This window comes from Peromyscus californicus, unplaced genomic scaffold (genome assembly GCF_007827085.1).
Source record: "Peromyscus californicus insignis strain IS unplaced genomic scaffold, ASM782708v3 Scaffold_4__1_contigs__length_199733344, whole genome shotgun sequence".
In the NCBI taxonomy this organism is placed as follows: Eukaryota; Metazoa; Chordata; class Mammalia; order Rodentia; family Cricetidae; genus Peromyscus; species Peromyscus californicus.
The window spans coordinates 126,291,255-126,318,897 of NW_026294562.1; the positions used below are offsets into that span (position 1 = coordinate 126,291,255).

A 27,643-nucleotide genomic window follows, 5' to 3' on the forward strand; every position below is an offset into this window, starting at 1 on the left:
CTTGCATCTCTAAAGGAATAGTGTTTTTTGCTTATTGTTGTTGTTCTCTCCCCCCTACCCCCCACGTGTGTGTGTGTGTGTGTGTGTGTGTGTGTGTGTGTGTGTGTGTGTACATATGTATGTATGAGGCCAGAAATCAAAGCCTGGTCTCTTTCCTATCACTATCTACATTTTTTTGAGACAATCTCTCATTGACCATGGAGTTTACTAATTGGCCAGAATAGCTGCACAGAAAACTCCCAGAATCTTCCTGTCTCTGCTTCCCAGTCACACCTGGCTTTTTACCTGTGTGCTGGGGATCTGAACTCAGGTCCCCATACTTTACCTACTAAGCCATCTCTCCCGCCTCCAGAATGAAGCTTTTTAAAATTTAACATGTTTATAGTACTTTCTGACTCATCTAGAAAACAGCCTCCAATCACAGCTGTGCTACTTTATCGCAACATGTTCTAAACTCAATCTCCTTATGTCTAACATAAAACGGGCAAAGCAGGTAATTCCCAAATGCTTATTGATTCTATAAATATTCTACATCTGAGAGTCCACAACAGTAAGTTCAAAAAACCACAGACTAAATTTTATACATACATACATACATACATATATTGACCAGGGCAGAAAAGATAACGTTTCACTATATAGTCTCGGCTGGTCTAGAACTCCCTATGTAAATCAAGATGGCCTTGAACTCAGAGGAGCTGTGTTCCTCCCTAGATGCCGTTAGAGAAAAGTGTTCACTTACTTCCTCCTGTTACTATGGGCTACACTCCTTGGCCGATGCCCCACTTCTCCACATTTAAAGCCAGCTGCAGGGCATCTTCAAATTTCTCTGACTCTCCTCACTCTGTCTCACTTTTAAGAACCCTGCCATGGGGCTGGATTCAGCAGTTAAGAGCACTTGCTACTCTTGCTGAGGAGCCAGGTTCGATTCCCAGGACCCACATGGCAGCACATACCCATCCAGGGGATCCATTGCTCTCTTCTTACCTCAGTAGGCACCAGGCATGCACACAATGCACATACATGTAAGCAAAAACACTCATTCACATAAAATGAAATAATTTTTTTAAAGGAACCATATGAAACTAGGCATGGTGGCACATACCTTTAATTGCAGCACTCAGGAAAATCTCTGTGAGTTCAGGCCAGCTAGGTCTACAAAGCAAATTCTATGCCAGCCAAGATTACACAAAGAAACTCAGTCTTCAAATTTAAAAAAAAAAAAAAGGCTACAATGGGTAATGGGTCATCCACATAATCCAGGATAATCTCCCATCTCAAGATCCACAATTCAAATCTCTCTTGCTGAATAAACAGAATCATAGTTTGTGGATTAAGATAAAGACTGCTGACGTGGGTGCCTTTTAAGTACCAACAGAATCAACCAATAACTTGCATGTGTAGTAGGAGTGACATTTGAGGCCCCACAGCAGCGGAAGACACACCCAGGCTATCCCAGCCACGTGGCACAGGGTGGCGGATGCCACTGTGATCAACAAATATGTGATGAAGAGGTAGAAAAGACAGAAAAACGGAGCTGTGTGTGCCCTATGGAGAAAGGCGGAACTGAAGACATGATGGCAATGACAGGTGAGAGAGGGTTGAGGTCAACATGCTGTCATTGCCCTGTAGGGTCGGTGGGATGGTGGGGTGGTGGGATGGCGGGATGGTGTACAGCAGCCTGGAGGCCATGTTGGTGTCTATGGTCCATCACTGCCCCAGGCTGTGATGAAGCCAGAGATTAATGTGGATATAGGATGGAAGCGCTGACTGATGACTTGGTGGTATCCTCAGATTTCACTCGGGGTGGGGGCGTGGGGGGTGTTGTTGATTTGGATGGCATGCATAGCCACCTGAGGCCTTGATGAGACTCAAGGTCCGTGCAGCTGCAAAGGACCATGAGTTGGTCAGTCATCCTGATGCAGCCAGAGGCCACATTGCTCTCCGTGGCCGTGTTACCACCAAAGGCCATTCAGATGTCTATGGTCTGGGCTGCCGCCTGAACCCATGGTGATGTCTGCGGGCCTTGCTAACCTGGTCCGGCCCCTCCCACAGCAGCCTGGGAGGCCCCAGCTGACCAACTCAGCTACCACCCAGGCCCAGATCCAGGGCTTTGAGCCAGCCCACCCCAACATGTATCCCACCTATAAGCTGCTTGGAGCATGAGAAGGGGCCTGTCCTGAGGAACCATAGATGCAGGATCTCTATAACTCTGGGCAACAGGAGGCTATCCGAGAGGAGTCTTGGCAAGGGCCCAGTATTGAAGGTGTAGTAGAAGTCAGAGGCCTTGAACCAGGCCAACGACTCACTGCAATGAACATCTGCAAATAAGGCTGTTTGGAAAAAGGGGCATACTTCATGACACGCTGCAGCTCCCAATGCCACTACAAGGAACGAATGTGTGATGGAGAGGCGGGAAAGATGGAGGAGCAGAGCGGTCCCTACACCGAGGAACTGGAGACCCAGCAGCTATGGCAGGAGTGAGAGAAGGCTGGGGTTGATACAGGAGCAGGTGTTGCCCAATGGGGTCAGTGAGACCAGTTTTTTTCCCTTTGGGGGGAGAAGGTGACGAGGGTGGGGGCAGACACGGAAGGACTGGGAAATGAGGGTGATTGGGGTGCATGACGTAAAATTCCCCAAGAATCAATAAGAAAATATTAAGTTTTTTAAAAAAGATAGACTGCTAAATTCCTAGATGAAAATCTGGGAGTAAATCCTTGTGAACTTGATATAAGCAAGGAATTATTCTTGAATAAGATATCAAACATAAATGATAAAAGAGGTAATAAAATGGACACCGCCAAAACTGAAATTTTTGCACTTCTATGCCATCAAGAAAGTGGAGTATCATGGCTAGAGAAATTGTTTAGCAGGAAAGAGTACTTGATGTTCTTGCCACGGACGGTGTTTCCATTCCTAGCACTGACATGGTAACTCACATCCGCCCATAAGTGCAGTTCCTGGGGATCCAAATCCAACACACGCTTCTCATCTACAATGGCTCAAGGCTCACATGTGGCACACACACATATATGTAAGCAAAACACTCATACACACAAAAATGAAATCTTTTTAAAAAGTGAAATGGCAGTGAACAGAACAGCAATTTTTTTCATATCACAAATCTGACAAGGAATCTGTTTCTAAAACTGACACAAATTATCCAATTTTTAGATGGCAAAAAGTCTCAACAGATATTTCCCATAGATATGCAATCACTCCGCCAACAGATCCTCACTGCCTCCCACTGCTCCAACATCTGTCCTTTGCCCTAAACAAATTGTGGAGACTTCTGAAACAACTAAAGAGCCCTTGTTTTTTCAAGGTGACTCAAATCCTGTTACAGAGGGCTTCTCTCAGTCTCCAAGCCACTACAACACAAGGCCTCAGGGCTTCTTCTCACGGTTCTGGCTGCCTCCTCACCCACAGACACTTTTTCCCACCCTCATGGAGTCAATTCATTTCTATAGCAATAAGAAAAAAATTATCTAGAATGCACCTTATTCAGCCTAGATTTGTGCATTTAGTCATTTCCCCTTACAATGCCCTTACTTTAGGGAAATGATATGCCTGCTTTAGCCAGAGTCCTAAGATAGTAGTATTTTGGCCAATGGCACACAATGTCACATAGTTGTAATGCAGGGAACCTCAAAGGGCATGAAGATCTCCATTCTACTTTTACAGAAATGCTCTCCAGGTGAAAAAGTACAAGAGAGCACAGTAGCACTGCAGGGCAATTCGTTTCACATGTACAAACTATCACACTGACTAGATGTCTTCAAATAGTAAAATAGTATTTGTTCTCAGTTTAGTTCCATGCACATATTAGTCATTTAGAACTTACTAAATCAAGCTTGATTTCAAAAGTGTGTACACACACACACACACACACACACACACACACACACACACACACATCAGTAAAGCTGTATGTAAATGTACAAAGCTTTCTTTCCTAATTTCTACCACATGAGATTTCAAGGTGATCATAATAAACAAACACAAATAAGCATAAAATCAAAATAAACCACATTATTTACTCACATATAATGGAGCTTGCTGTGGACTAAGTTTCATGACCCAGGACACTGAAACAAAACGAAGAAATAGATGAGAATAAAATCAAAGTTGTCAACAAAAATATATATGAAAAAAATGCCACCTAAAAGTTGTCGATGTCACCCGTGGCAAAGTGAGTGCAACCCCAAGTCTGAGTGATGCCCACTCAGCTTTCCTTAGAGATTGAAGAAGAGGGAAGTCCACAGACAACAGAATTCTTATACTCTAGTCTTTTCAGAAGAGGGCAGATTGAAAAATAAAGGTCAACAGTTTCATAGTAACATCCCAGCTGAACGTTCACATGACACCCTAAGCCCATGAAATACTGCTTGCCAGTGGATGCTCCCTAAATCCTCGAAGTTTGGGGTGAAAGGAGGTACCTGAAGACCACTAAAGTTCTCTGGCTTGTTGCCTTTCCCACAGAAAAAGGAGGCTACAGTTTGCCTTTAACAGCTAAAACTAATGGCCAAATTTCCGGGTCCTTCCTATACCTGAATTTTCAACATATTAAAAAGAAATTAAAGAATTTAAAGGCTTCTAGGATTATATTTTTTAAATTAAATAACATACTCAGACAACACCAATAGACACACTGAGATAGAAGGGGTGAAGCTCACAAGGACTCAGCCCTAGACAAAGAACTACAAATACCTAAAGAAGGCAGAGAACATGAGAAACAGTCTTCCGCAGGGAGGAGCGCACTGACTGGTTATCCAATACCAAATGTTCAGTCCTGAAAACATAAACATATCGATACAAGTAACATTATATGAACTGAGCAGGTGGTATTGATATATTTAGGAACACACACATAAACCAACATCAATAATTAAAGAAAAAGAGGACATGAATTTGAGAGCAAGAGGGGTACACAGGAAGTGCTGGAGGAAGAAAGGGGATGGGAGAAATGGCATAATTATAACTTCAAAAATATAAAAAATAATTTAAAAGTTGAAAAAAAAAGAATACCATCCTCTTAAAAGTTTGGCTTGGAAAAAAGAAAAGAAAAAAAAAAAGTTGGGCTTGGTAATTTCACTAAGGCATCAGAACAGCAGGTTCTCTGCCAAATACCCTGAACTTGAATAGAAACTGATCTGACCTCACTATAGTCAGAGAAGACCAAAGTGATTTAATTAAAACTTCATCTGAAGCTTTTTTATTTGTAACCGATAAATTAAGACACATACTAACCAGCAACATCAGCAGTTCAGAAACATTCACACAGTGAAAAACAGTAGGTAAATTGCCACCATGAATTCTAACAGATTTCAGAAGCTGAACAATAAAACTGAAATCCAAACAGCATAAAATTCGAGATTAATAGTCAAATGTTCAGAACAAAAGACCTTTTCGAGATCATGAATAATCTGAACACACCTCTCAAAATAAACATCCTCAGAGACCTACCACAGATCAAGCTCTGTGTGTGTGTGTGTGTGTGTGTGTGTGTGTGTGTGTGTAAGAGAGACAGAGAGACAGAGAAATCAGGACTTACCCCAAAAGCAACCAACATAGACTGCACAATGCTACTGTTCTCAGAGCTTGGAGTACTCTTTCCTCCATGCCTGTCTTCATCTAATGACTTTGTACTTAGAAGTACTAAAATCACTGAAAACCAACATCAGAAATGTATCAGCTCTTTTTACTAGGAAAGTTAAGTATATTTCAAACCATCATATTCAAATAGTAAATGCAGATTAAGAAGAAAGATTAGGGGCTGGAGAGATGGCTCGGTGGTTAAGAACATTTGCTGCTCTTCCAGAGGGCCAGAGTTCAGTTCTCACTGCCCCGTAACTCCAGCTCCAGAGGACACAATGCCCTCATGTGGCATCTCTGGGCAACTGCACCCAAGTGCACATAAATCCACACAAAGCTAAAAAATAAATAAAAGTAATTTTTTAAAAGAGAAATATTGCCAGGTGGTGGTGGCGCACGCCTTTAATCCCAGTACTCAGGAGGCAGAGGCAGGCAGATCTTTGTGAGTTCGAGGCCAGTCTGGTCTACAGAGCGAGATCCAGGAAAGGCACAAAGCTACACAGAGAAACCCTGTCTCAAAAAAACCAAAAAAAAAAAAAAAAGAGAGAAATATTGATGGGCTTGAATACCTTTTCAGTGTATTATTGTTATTAGTATTAAATATGCATTTAATTTTAAATGGTTGGCCTTTTAATTGATTTTTCAGATCTCGTTCAGACTTGCCTGGGACACAGAATTGGAGGAACATATAAAGTTATAAGTCAATGTACTTTGACTAACTTATGAAGCGGTTCTGCCATTACACACTGTAAAAAATGTCAGTTACACTGACAAAGAAATTAATACTTCAGCAATCCATAAGCAATACTTTTTCATACTGTGATGAAAAAGCTGCGTGACTCACCAGTCATGCCTCATGATTTGCTAATTTGCTAAAATTTAAAATGCTGGCTTCAACATCAACTTTTCTATGTGGCTCCATCATACTGGATGAAAGTCACATAATGTAAGGGTAGGTTGACGCCATTGGAATAACGTAGAACTATACACTCATCTATACACACCACAAAACCAATCCCGTACACACCACTCCAACACAGGATTAAAGACAGCTAGCAAAGCGTCTGTCCCCCCACACTTCCCAAAGAGTCAGATCACTCTTACACTGGCAATACAGGGCAGCAGAAAGAGCCCATGTGTCAAAAAAAATCAAAGTAATGATCAGAAGGCTCTGGGAAAGGGCTGGCAGTCTAGACTGGATGACTTGTAAGAAGCTTCTTAAATACTGACACACAAGAAGAGCGAAACTAACTTCCACGGCGCTTTGTTTTTGAGGTCTCATTCCTTCTCCACAGAGGATACCATTTTCCCCATTTCAATGATCCAAAGAATAAGTTATTTAATACCAAGGGCAAAAAAGGAAGCAGCCCAAATCTGTCTGATACCAACATACAGGTTTTTCTCCTCATGTCACCAACTCAAAGTCTTTGTCAACAAAATTTGCTAAATCTTTCTGCAAAGAAAACTTAGTGAAATTAAGTTAATAGTGTTATTGACATCTGATAATTTCATCAGGTTTTACAATGTCTTCCTTAGCCAGTTAACCTACAGCAAATCACAGATTCAAATGAGCAGCCTTCAGATAACAGCCAATACCGAGAAGTACAAACAGAAAAAGCTATCTAACATTTGAAAGACGAAGAAGACACACCAAAATTCAGTCGTAGCGATATGGCGTTATGAGGTCTGCTCACTAAATCCACAACTCAGTGTAAAACTACCTAGAGTTGAAATGAGTCATAAACCTGATGGATGTGAAATTAAGCAGAATGACAGTCATCAAGACTTTTGTTCTTCCTACTTTGTTTTATAATGTGGAAGGAACACAAATTTCCTATTTTACTGTTGTATAAAAGTGGCATGTTCACTTTATGTCAAGACAAGACTCATCAATTTTTTTTTTATATGAGTGCTCTATCTGTATGCATGCCTGCATGCCAGAAGAGGGCACCAGATCTTATTAGACATGGTTGGGAGCCACCATGTGGTTGCTGGGAATTGAATTCAGGTTCTCTGGAAGAACAGTCAGTGTCCTTAACTGCTGAGCCATCTCTCCAACCCCAACTATCTCAATCATACAAATTAACATTTTCCTGTACTTTGATGTAAGCTACTCCCAGTCTTTTCTTCATAGGTTACAGTGCTGATACCATGGTTAGACTGCTACAGTTGTGCAGTGTTCACAAAATAAACAATAATAAACATGTTGGAATTTTTGAAATTATTGCCTACAAAGGGAGATGTAGAAATTCAGATGACATTGGGCATGTTCAGGATGGTGTGGCCATAGACTGGGTGTAGACAATCACTACATAAGACATCACAGAAATTGAGGCTTGAAATTCTACAGCTATATGGCTGATCTGAGGGAAAGGGGGACAGGAACAGTGTGCCTGTGTAAAGGAGTGAGAATCTTAAAAGGCTACAAAAAGATTACAACTAAATTATACCTAGTGCTCACAAACACTGTTTAAAGACTAGGTTGCAAATATTTCAAGTTTTGTGGGCTGTGTCTCTCTTATAATATGTACATTAATGGATAGATACAGCTGCATTTAAAGAAGCTTTATTTACGAAAGAAACAGCAGAATCATCCAGCAAGCCAGAGTGTAGCAATCCTTAGTAAAAGGTAAAGACACCTGTTAACAGGCACAAGTAGCAGTGTGTACCCAACTGAGAGGCTCCATGCCTCAAAGATGCTATCAGCTAAAAGGTGTATTAATATAGGAAAGGTAAAGGGAAGTGGTACATAAATTCGAGATGAGAAGTTACAAAAAAAAAATCACAAATTCTCTACAGATTAATTCTCCTGAAGCAAACTGCTTATCTGAATCTCAGTCTCTTTAATCACAGAAAACAGAGAACTCTTGCCTGCACTACAGGACTGGCGGAAGAATTAAAATACACAATCCAGGCAGACCGAATCTAAGGGACGTTACCAGATACAGAGCAAAAGTCACTGCTTCATCTTCTGGTAGTTTCTTGGTCTTACAGAAAACCATGAAAAACTAAATGTGAGCTTAGTATTAATAGTAAACTATTGCCCAGAGAGACCTTTCTGACAACATCTTAAAAAGGATTGGAATGTGAATTAAATTCTAAAATAATACAGAAACTAGAGGGAAAAAAATCTGTAACAAACAGCAAGAGTTGGTAAGTCATCTGGTTGTATTTCTCACTATCACAAACACCTGACAAGAAGAAACTGTAATGAGGAAAGGTCTGTTTTGGGTCAGTTTGTGGGAATACAGTCCATCATGGCAGGGAAGGCAGACCAACAGATGCTTCATATAGCTGCTCATATGCATCTGCAGTCAGGAAGCAGAAGAGAGATGAATGTTGGTGTTCAGGTAGCTTCTCGCTCCCTCCAATACACATTTTTAAAGTCAGTCAAGGATCTGAACCCGGGAGACATGCTGCCCACATTTACAGTGGGTTTTTCCACCTCAGTTAAATGTCTCTGGAAACTTCCTCAAAGACACACCTAGAAGCGTGTCTCCATAGATGATTCAAGTTGACAATGAGAAGTAGATATCATAGTAAATCACAGTGAGGATATATCCCTGGAGATTGCAGGGAATTTCCCTTCCTAAACTTTCTTACCTATAACTATTCAAACAAAATCTGAATACTAATTTTGTAGTTTTTAACACATCATAAATGAACTCAAATCTGTAAAGAGACAGTTTGCTAAATGTATAAAACTGAAAAATAAAAACTACAATCTTTACAAATGGTCCTTACAGACAATTAAAAATGAGAATTATGTACCTATACATATATTAACATAAATAGACTATTCTAAGCCTTTAATAAAGCATTCCTGGTGTCTGGGAGAGGCATTTCACAGGCTTGACATCATTATTTCATTGTAAACTTTCTAGTACCTATAAACTTGGTGATCTCAGCTCACTGACTAGAGACTACCTGTAACTTCAATTGATGTTATTTTAAAACAAAATACCCTCCACATCCGCCCCAAGTCCTAGCAGGGAAGGAGAGCGATTAAGAACTCATACAAGTATATACATAGGATTTTCTACTGTCAGAGTTCCTCCATTACAGAATATGCTTCAAATAAATTCTCCTGGCCAAAGACTCTACTGAAGAATAAGCTATAGTCAATTCTTAGAACCCATTAAAAAATCATGGTAGAAGTAAGCATGGAAATGACAATGCATACATGCTCAAATGTTAGAATAAACTGAACATTTATTCTCCTGTAAAAGAGTAAATGTTTAGCTCTTGCTCAAAGAAAACAACAGAATCCAACAAATCTTTCTTACATTCCTAGGAGCATGGGCTGGTGTACTGGAGGGAAGTTGGGGAGGCTAAAGCTGGGAATTCTGAGTCAAAGGAAGAGATCGAGTGTGTAGACTGAGTGGTCTAAAGACACCAAGTGTCTGTCTGTCTCTCTCGGGGGCGGGCTGTAACAGGACCCATGGATGTGCTTCTTCTGTTTACAACCTCGTCAAGCACTGAGTTATTTCCAGAGCAGTCGTTCAACGCTGTGTTAAATGCCAGACTCTTGCACTCTATCAAGAACCACGTCTGGCAATGCCTCCGCTCTGGAATCACGGCCCACACACTGGGAAATGATGAAACTGCACGGCCCGGATCTGATTTTCTGCTAACTTAGCGGTTAGCCTCGCTCTGCCCAACTGTCACTCTCACATGACACAGGACGTATTTATTAACCATCAAGGGAGAAGGGGAAAAAGCACTGCTCCAAATGAGCAAGAGTGTCCCCAAAACATAGACGATAGGCAGGATTTGAAAACAAAGAAGACTCCGAAGTAGAGTAATACTCAACAGAGATACAAACGAATCTATGTCAACTAAAACACACACAAACAAAAATCCTGCGAATACATTCACTTATCTACATTTTATCAATGCCGGGTTATCCAACTGGCAGAATATGCACAAATTTAGGGAAAAGACACTTATGCATAAAGCAAAGTAATAACGAACATTTTTATCTCAGAAACAGATAAAAATAAAGACTGTAAATAAAGAAATTAAATTTTTAATTAAAAAAATTTTTAAAAATCACAGCTTTGGGCTAAATCTGCAGCTCAGTCATGAGGCCTTTGGTTCCTATTTCCAGAACTGTGAGAAAATAAAAATTCATAACTTTTTTTACATTCATTTTAGATTACTTTAAAATTTGTATGAGAGCATATCAGCGCCTTTTTTATTATGTTCATACAACTCAAAAACATAGACAGTAAAGAAAACCCTTTCACATTCCTGAACTCCTAGAATATTTCATGACCAAAACTAATTACTGAGCTTGAGAAATAAATCATATGACTCATCTTGCCAATTTATTAAGGAATATATACATGTAACAGGTACTTAAATTACAGTACAATAAGGACAGTAACAACGTTACAAGGGTCAGGACGGAGCAACACTGTCTAGGAAGGGGCTCCCAAGCAGCCATTACTTGGAGGGGCCAATCAAGAGGAGTGTTCAACGCATGGACACGGAGGAAGCACAGAGCAGAAGGAGCAGCAGCTTCAAGCCACGGGAGCACAGTGGGCTGCTGACCAGGACACGGATCAATGTAAAGTACAAGCAGAGCACCACAGCAAAGGAGTCAAAAGGAAAAGCCCCAAACTGCCTGGCCTTAGAAAGTCAGGCAGGGCCAGGCGGTGGTAGTGCACGCCTTTAATCCCAGCACTCGGGAGGCAGAGCCAGGCAGATCTCTGTGAGTTCAAGGCCAGCCTGGGCTACCAAGTAAGTTCCAGGAAAGGCACAAAACTACACAGAGAAACCCTGTCTCGAAAATACCAAAAAAAAAAAAAAAAAAAAAAAAAAAAAAGAAAAGAAAGCCAGGCAGGGAAAGAGAAGGAAACACACAAACTGGTATGACATGGCTGTATACTAAAGAAATCACAGCCCCGCAAAACATGATGGCATCAAGTTTCTGATTTTTTTCAAAGCTCGACTCACATTTTTGTTATCCACAACTGGATGCCCAAAGAGTCATAAACAGTAGAGTGGAAGGTTTCTGCCATCACATAGCCTGAATTCAAACCCATCCAGACAAAGCCAAGAACCTGTTGCAGACGCAACCAAAAAGACAGGCCAGATTCCCACCGGGACTCCTCTAAGGCAAGCACAGTCTGGCTTCCTGGTTGTTCTGCACTGGCACTGTCCTCTTCACTAAGATCCCTAGCCAGATCCCACTAGTCACAAACCTCTGTAATTTAAGGGGTCTCAGCAACAGACCAGATCAAACTCCTTCCCCAGAGAGGAACCACTGCCAACTTGCCTGTCTCTGCTTGTAGACTGAAAGCCAGAGCCTTATCACCCTGAGAAAATCTCCCCAGGCTCCACTCACTCTGACTCAACCTTCCTAAAACTCCATTTTCACTCTGTAACATTTTCATACACTGGAACAAGCAGTCTTTGAAAGGGGCTCTTTTGAGGTATCACTCCCCTTTCTTTACATAGTTCTAGGGCATAACACTAGAGTAATATGTAAGACTCAAGAAATGGAGACCAAAGCACAAACTATACTCCATTTAGGGATTCATGTGAACCATCTTACTTTTTCTAGAGCATTTATCCCTATGAAGTAACTAATACACAGTTGGTGTAAAACAAATATATTTAACTTAATAGCTGTCACAGCCAAGTGTATGTATATATGGATGCAGTCTTTAGGCTTGGTTATGGGAAAGACTACCATATTTTAGCTTCCTATTTATAAAATAGAGATAAATAATAAAGATGTGTGAAATGTTTAACACAGTGGTAGGCAATAAGAAAATACTCAATAAAGGAAGTTCTTGTTCCCAATACCTGGTATGCATGACGACTATCATTTAATGGCTAATCTTACATTATAATCAATTCCTGCATTCTAATAGCTAATGCTAATCCATAATTATAAATAAAGGGTAATGCTGAGGAAGTTGCTGAGTAAATCCAAATAGATATGGTACTCTATTAAATATTCAATTTATCAATGGAGGTATCAGAAGTCATTCATTGTCCTTGCTATTTGATGCCTCTGACTAGTGTTCAAGGTCTCTTCATTATCTATGCAATCTTAAGTACTTCTCTTTTCCTATACTTGTATACCTCTTCAGCCCAGTCCAGGCGCTTGCTCATGCTAATACCCTCAACCCTTGCTGTGATTATAGGATTCTTGCTTGCAATCCAACCCATACAATCAGCAGAATAAGTAACCTACTGTATAGGATTTTCCCTTGTTTCTGTACTTGTCTTCTCCTCTACCTTGATAACTTAATCTACCACATTACAAAGGTTTTCTGTAGTACACCTTCTCACCATTATCACATATGTACCATATATACATCTAGCTGAACCCCTAAATAATTGAAAAACAAACAAAAAACTTGACAAAGAAAGGGCCTAAGAGACTGAGTGGGAAAGAGGCCTTCAAAGGTATGGGGATGGTAGACTACAAATGATATGAAATGCAGGGTGGGGAAGATGGGGGCTTAGAAGTGGAGGTGGAGGGACAGGGGAGAGGAGGTGTGGGGAGTTAGTAAACCAAAGCCAAGGTTTATGGAAATCTTTTAAAGGAGTTTGAATACAAATACCCTGCCTCAGTGACTGGACAATGCTGCTTCCAGAAGAAATAAGTTATTAAACGAAAATCTCAGTGCCAGGCGGGACATGTTCCTACAAGTTACTGGTCAGGGAGAGGACAATACTGGTTATTGCCATTGCTTCTGGCTGTTCACTACAACTAGATGGTAAAATCCTATTGTCAAAACCACAACACATTTTGGTTGCAGAACAGAGAGAAAGAAATCGAACAATGACCTAAAAACTTCATCCCTGTCCCTGGCTGGCTAGTTTTCACAGTGCTAGAAGATGCTGTGCAGGCAGCTGCCAGAGCAAAGCCATCAACTGTCTTATCCAGCCAGCACTGAACTGTGTATGTTCAACTGGTCAAAATGCTTAGAGTAAGTGATTCCTGAGTGATCACACATAACCCCCTCCTACCATCAAGGCTCAGGAAAATGCTTTGAAGAGGGGACAGAAATGCTTTCTTATTACATTATGCAACAGCCAGAAGATGGGGAGGAGTGCTGCGAAAAGCTGGCATGGACATGCCGTGGCCACTGCACTCGTGAACTCTGTACTGCAGCTATGGTTACACGTGCAAGGTCAAGTCAACAAGATCAGTCAATATCCCAGCAGGCAGCACTAACTAGACTGTGTGGTTAAAAAGAGAAAAGGAAGGAGAAAAAGACACAAAGGTACAAAGGGGACATGTTTGGTGACTTCTGGGAGGTAGTGGGGACTGAGTATGATCAAGATATATACATGGATAGAATTGTCAAAGGATAAAAGAAAGAAAAACCTGGCACGAACATCAAAGACAAATGAATCTGAATTTCGGTGCAATACTTTAATCTGCCAGAGACATGAGAGGAGTAGAAGGAGCCTGGGCATCTTCTAACTGGACACTACTGGAGCTAAAGGGAAAACTGGGTGCTGCTTCACCATGGGTTAGCCTTCCACACGACAGAAGCAAGGTCTGGAGAGAGGAACACACAAGCACATTACTTCAATTATCTTTTGATGTTAACAAAGTCCATGGTTTCCTGCAAATACGGTTTCTGCTGCTTTGCAAAGATCTATATGGAGAAGGAAACTCCCAAAGGTCATTCCCCAGGTGAGACTTTAGGTGCCAGCTGTATCCTGTTATCCAAAGGAAATGGAACTGTAAGTGGCCTAGACATCCAGACAAGGGACAGAAAACAAATTCAATGAAGCTGACATTTATCCCATGGTAGTAAGAACAAACTTTAAACTTAGAAAATTCACATGCAGCTGTGGAATATGTAAATTGACTTCTGCAGGAGTTAAAATAGACATCCGGTACAGAGACCGCCAAACTCATGCCTTTATACTTCCTCCACCCTCCCCAGCTTCTATCACCTAAAACATAAGCAGCCTAAAGGGCTAAGTAAATTATCAGCCACCTGGAAAGCCTCACCAGTCCTTACCAGGCCGAATCCCAGGTTCTGCTGCAGCTTTCCTGCTGGGCCTGACATCACAGAACCACAGGATCTACCAGCCTGAACACATGTAACAAAAGCACCATCAACTGAATTACATAAGCAGAAGGCTAAGAAGCCACAAACAAGCTAAAAGCAGTTAACATTAGCTTTTAAACTTAAAAAAAAAAAGATTCCCTTGTATCGAGGATAACTATTGCCTTCAATGTTATGATTCTGCAATAATATTTGCAGAACAATGACAATGAAAAATAGGAGAGATGCCAATTTAAAAAAAAATCTCAAAATCAGAAGTACTTGTATTTAATAAGACAACTTCAAGTTTAAAAATCTGTGAGTGTCATAATGAAGTGAAAATGTTATAAAGACGAAAAAATCCCAAAACTTTCAGCAATTTCCTATTAAAAGTCTTTAAAATATATTACCAACTACTGAAACGAAAAGGATTTTTCTAATGGGACTTTTTAACCACAGAACATCTCTGACCTGAATAATCCCTGGAGAATTGTTCTGCTACATCACATACACAGAACAGTGAGTGTTTTGCTCTGATTTTTTTTTTAAGGGTGTATCTGTGTACATGTGTGTCTGCCGGTCTGCCTGCATGCATGACTGCAAGAGCTTTTGCATCACATGCATGCAGGAGTCAGAGGAGTCCAGAAGAGGACATTACATCCCATGGAACTGAGTTACAAAAGCAGTTGTGAGTCACCATTTGGGTGCTGCTGGGAGATGAACCTGGGTCCTCTACAAAAGCCAGTAAGCACTTATAACCAGAGAGCCATGTCAATACAGAACCTGTGTGGAATACCATCAACCCTGTTGGTAGAAAACGTCACTGTTTAAAGAAAAAAAAAATCATGATTATTCTGAAATACATGGAGTAAGGCAGCATCCCTCACTGATCTCTAACATGTCGGGCAGTTCTAACCAACACTGAATCTGCAATGTTGGATGATATGGTGAAAGGAAAGTATTATGTTTTGCTTTGGTTTTGTTTCGGCTGATTTTTTTGTTTGTTTTCTTTGCTGTTTGAGACAAAGTCTCACTATGTAGTTCTGGCTAATCTAAACTCATAGAAATCCACCTGACTCTGCCTCCCTGGTGCTGGGATTAAAGGTCTGTGTCACCACACCCAGCTGTACCATGACTTTTTTAAACTGGTAGTTTATTTTTTAAGCTGTCATTAATTCTATCTAGATATTAATAAAGATAATTCATAGTTTCATAAAACATGGGTTTTGAATACCAAGGAGATAAAGAACTATAAGATTATATCTCTGAGTTCAAAGTAATTTGCAACATCTAAAATGGAAAGCTTAGCAAGGAGTGGTGTTGGATGGACACCTACACTCAGGAGTCCGAGGCAGCAGATGTTACTGAGTTCCAGGCCAACTGGTCTTAGACAATTTAATGAAAAATAAAGAAAAGAAAGCATGGTTTGCACATTTTCATAAATTCAGTTCAATGAATACTCTTTAAGGGTAACTTAAGAGGGCTGGATAAGCCATTAAGAGCTCTTATTGCTCTTCCAGGGAACCTGGGTTTGATCCCCAGCATCCACACCAAGCAGCTCACAACTACATTTAACTCCAGCTCTGGGGAACACACACCTTCTTCTGGCCTTCATGGGTACTTGCACACCTGTGGTCACTCACACATACACACACATACAAAATTAAAATATAGAATAACTTAGCAGATGGCTTTCCATCAAATTATTTCGCTAAACTTCACTCTTAAACTTGTTCTGGATTTAGAAATAACAGAATCAAGAGAAACTTCATTGATTATTCCCTGGTTTTCAAATTTTCAAACTCCTCTTAAGAAACTGCCTATGTTAACACTATACAACGAATATATTAAAATTTCCTCTCTATGAAAATTCCCTCTCTTAAATAACATTTAAAGGTTGTCATAAAAATTGTAGACCTGCTGAGTGTGGTGAAACACGTCTTCAATCCCAGTGCTAAGGAGGCAGAGGCAAGCAGATCGTTGTGAGCTGGAGGTCAGCCTGGTCTACATAGCAAGTTCTAGGCCAGCCAGAGAGACATGAGACCCTGTGTCAAACAAAACCCAGATTTGGGGGCTGCAGAGATGGCTCAGTGGTTGAAGGCATACACAAATCTTGCAAGAGGACCTGAGTTCCATTCACAGCATTCATGTCAAGTAACTCCTAACTGGCTATAAGTCCAGCTCCAGAGTCAATGCTTCCGACTTCCTCAGCCACCCACATACACATGTGTATACTCACATATAGAAACACACATATACACACAGTTTGGAAAAAAAAAAAAGACCTGGTGCTTTTAAAAACATTTAGCCTTTATAGCAATGTAGAGATAAATAGCATGAAATACTTAGAAATATAAAATAAACTATACTCTATCATAAATACAGAAACAGGCCATATCATCATGCATGTAAAACTTAAAATATTTAACATACATAGAATATTTAATACATGCTGTTTCCTCTCAATTCCCCAAACACTCATGTAACCCAACTACAAGTAACACTATAGGACAAAACTACCTCAGTACCCAGCCCAGCAGGAACTTTAACCAAAGCTGAAGGCTGGAGACTGACAGCCCAATCTCACATTCTCCTCTCTCCTCCTGCTTCCTTAACTTACATACTAAGTTTCTCTGGAAGGCCTTGGGTATTTTCAAATTCACTGCTGTACAAGAACAGGAAGCCTGTAATAGTCAGAGAAAGTAAAGGGATGATCAACTAGATCTGATACACCAACTCATCTTATCTTTTTGTTACAAGTTTCTTTTCTGGCACCTGGAATCCATTTCTAAAATCCAATCGTGGGCTTTTGTTTTGTTCAGTTTTAAGACAGGATCTCAATATCAGCTTTAGCTGTCCTGGAGTACAAGAGTAATTTGGCTGCCTCTGCCAGGATTAAAGGCCAGCACACTTTTAAGAGGGTGCAGTATCCCCTAGGAGCTACAGTTGGTCATGAGCTGCTATGTGGCTGCTGTTCCAGAAAATCTGGGTTCAACAGCCAGCACCTACATGGTGGCTAACAGCTGCCTTTAATTCTAGTTTCATGGGCTCCAACGCCCTCTTCTGGTCTCTATGGCCACTGTATACACATGGTGCATGGACACACATGCAGGCAAATCACCCATACACACAAAATAAAAACAAATAAAATCTTTAAACGGAAAAACCCCATATAACATCACAATGTTAGTACATCCAGAGGCAGCTAGAATCTGAACCCAGACCTGACTCTGAAGTCATGCTTATACTTTTCTACATACAGAAACCTTAGGGATACGACCAAAAATGAGGCAAGAGGTTTCTTTGTATGCTGTACATTAACACAGAAGAAAAAAAAAAATGAAGAGAAATTCTTAGAAGAATTTCATTAAAGAGAAGATGCTTGACAGAGTGTGTCAAATTTACTAATTACATCACCAAAATGAAAAGACGACAAAGGCAGCATTTGTAAACCAGTTTACATACGGCACCTGTCTCTCCAGAACAGGAGACAAGCAGTCCACAGGCCAAGCCATGAGCAAACACAAAGGCGACAACTGAGGAATGGCTGGGAGGACTCCGAGACTCCCACACAAACCCAGGCTTGCATCCCTGGCGGAGATTAACCACTACACAGACTTAGCTGCTGTTAAATGAATGCAATTTTCTAAGAATGTTTTACTCCAAACTCTATAAAACAAAATGACAAAAAAAGTCAATCTTCAAAACCAATACCCAAGCTGTAAGAGTGACCAGTTATCCCTCAAAACTCCACAGAAACAAGATGTGTGATGTTTCTGTCAGTTCTGCAATAAATTAAAACAGCTTTCAGGACTAATAGAGTGTGCCATCCTATCCTCGCAGGGCACAGACTGAAAAGCACACTAGCTTTTCAAACAGTAATCCCGAGGCCTGAAATCTGCTGGTAAGCTGAGCAGACAAATGGCACAGTACAATGGACAAAGCAGAACCATCTACACCATGACATGCCACTGTAGAACCCCTTGTTTCTGTGGAGTTTTGAGGGATAACTGGTCACTCTTACAGCTTGGGTATTGGTTTTGAAGATTGACTTTTTTTGTCATTTTGTTTTATAGAGTTTGGAGTAAAGCCAGGCCAGAGCAAGAAACAGAAACAGAGGGCAGCCACCCATGCAAGGAATGCCTCCCTAGTCAGTCTAAAAGAAAGAAAAAAAGAAATACCACAGACTTGGGGGAACTTAAAAACTCAGCTACGGACTCTCCAAGATACCACTTCTCAGTCGATAATTTGCTAACAGCCTTAACACAATAAAAATGTTCACTCTAGGTGAGAATTAATTGGATATAACTAACCCTAAGGCAAGTTCTACCTTTGTAAAACACTTAGAACTAAACAAGCAAGGAAAAAAAATGTTTTTTAAATGTTGCCAGACAAATCAACCTGCCCCTTTTCAACATGTGAAACTGTTACAGTTCATAAGAAATATTCTACAGTAAGGTAACTAAAGGTAACAACAAATAAGCTCAAAGGCTTGGAGTATATTCTCAAATAAAATCCAAAATATATGTCCACTTAATATATGTTCACAAAAGATATGTTCACTTAAGAATATTCACAATATTCTTATATTGAATAAAACCTCTAATTTTACCCATGCCAAGCTACAGACAGTATCTGTGTATTATACGTCTCAAAAAGAACTTATGTCCAGGATGTAAGAGAAACTCTTCCAACGTAAGAATTATTTGAGTAAATCATTTCAGTAAAGAAAACATCTTGGAGTTGATAGCAGTCAGGAAGCCAGAGCAGCCCCTGATGAGTACAGGGGAGAGAAGATGCCTTAATGGGGGAAGGGAAAAAAGACAAGTAATATGAAAGATGTGGGGTGGGAGAACTGGGGCTTAAGGATTTAATCAGGGATAGAAGGGGGGTTACCCAAAACTAAGGAGGCTAAGCCTTGCGGAAACCTGCTACTTTGTTAACTAATTTAAATACATGCACACAGATCCCAGTGTGCCAGCACATGCCTTGACTAGGTCCTAGCACTTGACAGGCAGAGGAAGGAGGCTCTGTGTGAGCTCCAGGCCAGCAAAGGTTATTTTGTGGGACTCTGTCTGAAAAACAACTACAACAACAAAAGTTAACACAAATATGTCTAACAAATGAGTCGGAACAGAAATAATAAGAGTTGGTAGACAATGCTGCTGCTAGAAACCACAAGTTATAAAACAAAAATCTCACTGCTAGGCATGGGATATCTCCCTATGAGTTATCAGTTAAAGAAGCCTCTGAGGCCCCCAAATCAACAAAAGCTATTGCCACTATTCTTGGTTGCTCACCAAAACTAGGTGGTAAAACCCAACTGCCAAAAATACAATACACTTCCGTTGAAGGACAGAGAGAAGTCAGCCTGGGACTGACCTGAAAATGTGCTCCCTACAGGCTATTTGTCATAGTGCCAGAAGGAGCTGTCAGGCCACTGTGGGAGAAAAGACTATTATAACAACTGATCCCTGCAAACTACAACACCAAAAACGCCTCGTCTACACAGAGAGCTCCAGGACAGCCAGGGCTATACAGAGAAACCCTGTCTCGAACAACAACAACCAAGGAAAAAACACGTCAGAACTTTTACACTCTAAAAACTCTGAGGGTGGATGAGAGAGGGGTTCCACTCAATCCACGAAGCCAAGTTTGTCTAGCCACCAAAACTAGCAAACAATATAAAAAGAACACAGCAAACCCCTCACAAGATAGACATAAAACCTTTTAAAATGTCTCCCATAACATCCATGAATGTTCTTTTTAAATAATTTATTCTCTCTCTCTCTCTCTCTCCCTGTGTGTGTGTGTGTGTGTGTGTGTGTGTGTGTGTGTGTGTGTGTGTGTGACATGTTTCTTAACTGCTGAGCCATCTCTTCAACCCCCAAGAAATTTTGTCTTAAAGAATAATACACAATGATCAAATGGAGTTTATCCAGGAATGTAATGTTAACTATTGAAAAAATTAATGGAATTCACCATGTTAAAAATTTTTCAAAAGAAAAAGCTCAGCATAAGCCTAGTAACTGGGCTTTGATCCCAGAACCCTGACAAAAGAGAGGAGAACCTACTGCAGTGCTGTCCACTGACTGTCAGATGTGCAGCACAGCACGCATGCACATAAAAATACATCATACACAACACAGTAACATTGCTTTTTTGAGGCAGGCTTTCACGTTGTAGTCCTTGATAGCCTGAAATTGCTATGTAGACAGGCTGGCCTGGAATTCACAGAGATCTGCCTTCTTCTGACTCCCAAGTCTCAGTATTGAAGGCATGCTCCACCATACCTGGCTACAAATAAAATATTTTAAAAAGCAAAACAAGTATACACATATCTCATTAAATGCAGAAAAGGCATTCAAGAGGACAACACCTCACCTATAATAAATAACCCTTAGCACACCAAGACAGCAACTTTCTGAACCTAAAAAGGAAAAACCTACACTTGAAATCAAACAAAGGGTGAAAGTTTGAATGTTTAATCTGAGACAGGCAACTTGAGCAGAGTACTGGTTCCCACAATAGCAGGGCTAGCTAAGGAGTGCATGGGAAAGAAAGGATGTGAAAGGCACACACGGAACAGAAGCTGGCAGAGAAGTAACACACTGCCTTTTATTTCCCCGTAACAGAAGCCTACAACAAAACTACTACAAATAAGTGACATCAGCCAGGAGGCAGGCAACGGGGACAAGGTTCAGGAATGAGTCTGTATTTCTACTACAACGACAGACGGAGTTGAAGTGTCAAGTATTTAGAGTAGCATCAGAACCGACCTGAGTGGGGCTAGAAGGTGGGCTCCGGGGTCGGACACTGAGGAGGCTCACTGCTCTTGCTGAGCTTTACTTTAAGGGGACAACCCGTTAGAAGGTTGTTAAAGGTAACCTGGTACTACATCACCTGTGGTTAAATTCCAGCTACAGCCTCCCTAGCTGTACAACTGCTCTGTGTGTGCACATCTAGGCCCTTACACATTCACGTGAATGCAGGCGGGCCATGCCCTGGACTTCAGGTAGAGATCAGAGGACATTCTTGGGTGTTGGTCTTTACTTTCTACCTTTTTTTTTTAAGACGGTCATTGCATATGTCAGGTTAGACGGCCCATGAACTTTCAGATATTCTAATGATCAGCTTCCTAACGCAAGGTAGGAGCACTATGGTTATAGATGTGTGCTTCCTGAGATTCAAACCCCAGTCCTGTGTTTGTATGGCAAGTGCTTTACCCACTGAGACAACTTCTCAGCCCCTGCTATACAATCTCAAGCAACCCAATTATAATTCTGGGCCTGCAAGGATAAAATTTACACACACACACACACACACACACACACACACACACACACACACACACACAAAACTAACTACACTGTAATTGTGTAAATGATCTATACTACTCGTATATACTTACTATACTCATAGTAAGACCAAAAGGAAAATCAGAGGAATCCATATTTTCATGGTTCTTTTAAACTTTGAAAACTCTTAATAAGTAGATACAGGGCTAGAGAATGATTCAGTAGTTAAGGACACAGGCTGCTCTTCCAGAGGGCCTGGGTTTGACTCCCAGCACCCACATGGAGGCTCCCGACCATCTGTAACTCCAGTTCCAGGGGCTTCAACGCCCTCTTCTGGACTCTGCAGGCACCAGGCATGCAAGCAGTACACATACACACATGCAGGTTAAACATCCACACACACAAATTAAATAAACAGAAAGTAAGACTTTGATACAACTCTCATTCTATAAGGAAATGGATACTGGTGCTCAAGGAACTTGGTTATTGACACTGCTCAAAAGTGGTAAACTGCAAAGTCAATCTGACTCCAATACTTTCTTTTTGTCATCTTGTAACATAAATATTTTCCCCAAATCAGTAACTTCATTTCTAATGCTCAGTTACTGGTGAGCACACGTGGATGTTCACAGGTACAAAGGAGACATTTTAGTAATTATGAAGAGAAAATCAGTGTCAAATAAGCAAAACAGATGGGTGTTCTCTCCAAATCAGGCTTAACCCTTGCTGTATCATAAAGGCTATGTGGGAAGAAAGAAACAATCAGTGTTCCAAGACATCCATGTGGACAAGGAAAGGACTGAGAACGGGCTGGGGGCAGTATTTTGAAATGTTAGCAATCACTGTGGCCTCATGAGTACACAAAAGCTGGCCATGAATTATACAGGCACGCATTTCTAAAAAGATTTAGAATCAGAGGCTTCCACACTGCAGCCAAGAATAATGACTGACACTACCAAATGACTCAGCACCAACACCAGCAACACCACAGGGTAATAAGCACAGGCCGACAATAGCCTCCCCAGAGCCTGCCTACTGCCTCTGCATCAACAGAACTCACCTTTGGTTTTGTTGCTCTAGCTCAAGTGAATCTTCTCTTTGCTCGGTTCAAGAGAATCCTTCTCTCTTTCCCCTTTCTCAGTAACAAGAAGGTAGCAGGAAAGAAAAACCAAGGAAAAAGGTGAAAAGCAGAGTAGAAAAGAGTCACACAAAAAGGTCCAGTGTTCATTACAAACTTGCACAAAGCTTAGGGCAAAAAGAAGGAAGGAAGGAGGAAGAGGAGAGGGAGGAAGAGGGGGAGGAGATCGATTACCATATTATGGAACTTGATACAACTTACTCTGCTCATCTCACAGCACTGTGGCTTTGAAGGACCCAGACAGGAACATCACAACAGGAACTGCAGTTTGCAGCCTTCTTGGAACCACACTTTTAGAGATAGTGGGATAGTCAAGCTCATTGGGAAAGAATCATCTTTTCCTCCCATTTCATGAGCTGATTTCCACTGTTTTGTTTTTTAAATTTAATTTAGGAAATACTTATCTTTTATTTAATTACATTTTCATTCCATTCTTCTTATGGCTCTGATTACATGTATATACTAGACCCTTTAAAAATTTATTATTTTTTTGATTTTAGAGAAACTTTGGAACAAAATGATCACAAGTCAAAATAATATAAGAGCCATTTACAGAACATTTCACACAATCACTAAAAAAACACACTCTCTTCTCAGCTGCTCACTTAACTTTCTCCAAAATCAACCACGTATTAGGATACAAAGCAAGTCTCAACAAATTTAGAAAAACTGAAATAACATCCTGCATACTATCTGGCCACACATTTGGATATCAACAAGAGATGGCAGAAAGTACAAACTCATGGAAACTAAATACCACACTGCTGGATGAAAATTGAGACAAGAGAGAAATCACGAAGAAAAATTTTAAAATGCCTAGAATTGAATGAAAATAAAAATATAACCCACCACAACAATCTGTGGGACATAATGATAGCAGACCTAATAGGAAACTACCTAGCACAAGAGCCTACATCAAAACATGAAGCAATTTCATAATAATGTTCACCTGAAGCCTTGGGATAACAAAAACAATACCTTTTAAAAGCAGATGGCAAGAGATAATAAAAGTCAGGCCTGAAATTAATGAAACAGAAAGAAAAAAATTACAAAGAATGGATTAAATGAAGAGTTAGTTCTTTGAAAACATTAACAGGATTAACCATCTTTAGTCAAATTAGCCAAGAGAAAGAGAGAAAAGACTCAAAATAATATAATCAGAGACGAAAAAGGAAAGACGGCAAAGTCACTGAGGAAATTCAGAGAATCAAAAGAGATGTATTTAAAAAATCTATATTCCACAGCACATGCATTTAATCCCAGCACTCAAGAGGCAGAGGCAGGTGGATCTCTGTGAAATTGGCAGTATCCTGGTCTACACAGAGAGGTCCAGGTCAACCAGAGCTTACATAATGAGACCATGTCTCAAGTAAAAACAAAACAAAACAAAAGAATCTATATTCCACTAAACTGAAAAGTTAAACTAGAAGTGGATGAATTTGTAGAACTATGTATCTAGAGATCTATATTTTGATAAGTTTGTTTATAAAAAATGAAGCCAATAACTTAAATATGCCCATAATGACCAACAGAAAAGCAGCAATTTAAACTCTCCCAGCTAAAAATAAATATATAAATAAAAAGTAAACAGGACCAGATGGTCCTGCTTTTTAACAATACAGAATTCTACTAGACCATCAAAAAACCAACACTCCTCAAATTATTCTGATGAGGAAAAGAAGGAACACTTGAAAATTGTTTTTATAAAGTCAATATTACCCAATACCAAATATTCAACCAACAAACCAAAGAAAAAAAGAAAATTATTGGCTGATCTCTCTAGTGATCATAGATGTAAAAATTCTCAATAAAATACTTGCAAACCAAATTTAAGAATACATCAAAAAATTATCCACCTTGATCAAGTCAGCTTCATCCTGGAGTACGAATGGTTCAACATAAGCAAACCAGTGACCGTGATCCACCAAATGAAGAGACTCAAGGTCAGAGAGCACAGAGTCATTTCATCAGAGAAGGAAAGGCCTCTGACAAAATCCAACATCTCTTAATGACAAAAGTCCTGGAGAACCTAGAGACATATCTGAACATAATAAAGCCAAATATAGTAAGACCACAGCATCCTAAACAGAAAAAAAAAATTTCTATGAAAAAGGAACAAAACAGGGATGTCCACTCTTTCCGTCCTACTCAATATGGTGCTTGAAGTCTTAGTTAAAGCAATATGACAAGTGAAGAAGGAAACGAGATTAAACACAGGAAAAGAAGAACTCAGGGTATCCTTATTTATAGATGGTTCCACATACTTGGTTGGCCACAAAGCAAATCTCAACAGATACAAAACAACTGGAATAACCTCCTGTGTTCTATTTATAGATGGTATGATTCTTTACATAAATGATCCTAAAGAATCCACCAGAAAATGCATACAGCTAATAAATGCATCACAGAAAACAAAATTAACAAACAAAAAAAATCAGTAGCCTCCCTATAAACAAACAACAAACATACCAAAAAAGAAATCAGGGAAACAATCACATTCAGAATAGCCTCCAAGATAAATAAAGTATCGCCTAATAAATGTAACCTAAGGAAGTTAAGAGTCTGTTACAAAAACTTTCAGACACTGAAGAAATGAAAATGTCAAAAGATGGAAAGACCTCCCACACTCATGAACTGGTAGGATTAACATTGTGAAAATGGCCATCCTACCAAAAGAAACTTACATATTGGATGGCATTCCAACACAATTCTTCACAGAAATTAAAAAAGAATCAAATTTCATTTGGGAACACACACACACACACACACACACACACACACACACACACACACACACCAAAAAAACAAAACAAAACAAAAAATAAAACCAAGAATAGCTCAAACAGTCCTGAACAATAAAGGAACTGTTGGGGGTGTCACCATCCCTGATTTTAAATTATACTTCAGAGCTACAGAAATAGAAATAGCATAGTACTGTCCTAAAAACAGATACACTGATTAATGGAATAGAAATGAGAACCTAGATATAAACCCACACATCTACAGTCTCATGATTTCTTTACAAGCCAAATATACACACTAGGGGAAAGATAGCATCTTCAACAAATGATGCTGATCCAACTGGATAGCTATGTAGAAGAATGAAACTATTCCTTATCTCTAACCTGCACAAAGCTCAACTCTAAATATAACAAGACTTTGACATAAGACCTGATACCCTGAAACTAATAGAGAAATGGTATGGAATAGACAACAGAAAATGACTTCGTAAACAGGACTCCAGTAGCAAATACAGTAAAGAACAAACATTAACAAATGGCACCACATGAAACTAAAACTTTCTGTAACACACACACACACACACACACACACACACACACACACACACACATCACTGAAGTGAAGAAGCAGGCCAGAAAATGGGAAAAAAATATTCACCAGCTATATATTTGACAGACAGTATCTAGAATATACAAACAACTCAAAAAATTAAACATCAAGAAAACAATTCAATTAAAATGGAGCATGGATTTAAACAGAGTTCTCAAAGATGAAATACAAATAGATGAGAAACTTCTTAAAACTGTTCAACAGCTTTAACCATCAGGAAAAGGCACATTGAAACTACTTTTGAGATTTCAAGGCACATTGAAACTACTTTTGAGATTTCATCTCACCCCAGTCTGAATGGTCAAGATTTTTAAAAAAAAAAAAAAAAGCATCATATGCTGACATGGATGTGGAGAAGGGAGACACTTTCTCACTACTAGTGAGAGTGAAAACTGGTGCAACCACTAAGGAATTCAGTGTGGAGGTTCGTCAGGAACCTGGAACTCGATCTGCCACAAGATCCAGTTCCACCACTCTTGGGCATACTCCCAAAGGACTCTACATCCTACTATAGAGATACTTGCTCATCCATGTCCACTGATGCTCCTCCATTCACAACAGCCTGGAAATGGAATCAACTAATGAACAGATAATAAAAACATGATACATTTGCACACTGTAATATTATTCAGCGATTGAGAATTAAATTAGTAAATTTGCAAGTAAATGGATAGAGCTAGAGACATTCATTCTGAGGCAACCCAGAAAGAAAAATACCCCATGTTTTCTCCAATTTCTCCAATTTGAATCTTCAGATACGTTTGTTTCATTTGGAATACTCATAGAGAACATGGAAAAAAAAATAAGAGGCCATGGGAGAGGGGGACTTTCAAGGAAGGGGTAGCACAGGAACAATGGTAAAAGGGTTGAAAGTGAGTAACAGAACAGGAAGAGTTAAACTGGGGTGAGTTTCACAGTTAGTAAAACCGGTATTTAGAGTGGATTTGCTGGAATGCAGCAGTTTAACAACAAGAAATAAGTATTTCATTTATTGGAAATTATCAAAATAAAACCTTTATTCAGGTTCCTTTACAATAAAGGGAATGTACATATCTATAAAGAAGCACTAAAGACATTAATAAGCTCCTAGCACCTTAGGTTTACTACACAAATTATTCTCCAAAGGGACTCAAAATGTCATTCTAACTTTGTTAATATGAAAATGATATATTTGAAACAACAAATCATTAGCAGGAAAATAATGATCAGAGTTTTTTAAAAAACAGGAACAG

General features: G+C 39.9%; 1 protein-coding gene across 8 annotated transcripts in view; it reads right to left on the reverse strand.

Moving 5' to 3' along the window:
- Akap13 (A-kinase anchoring protein 13) overlaps positions 1–27,643 on the reverse strand; it is a 301,501-nt gene that overhangs the window by 220,262 nt on the left and 53,596 nt on the right. For all 8 annotated transcript variants that reach the window (XM_052761654.1, XM_052761652.1, XM_052761653.1 and 5 more), the window contains exon 2: positions 4,045–4,088. In XM_052761654.1, the coding sequence (XP_052617614.1) occupies positions 4,045–4,077 (33 nt within the window). In that variant the 5' untranslated portion in view covers positions 4,078–4,088. The remainder of the gene's footprint in view (positions 1–4,044; positions 4,089–27,643) is intronic.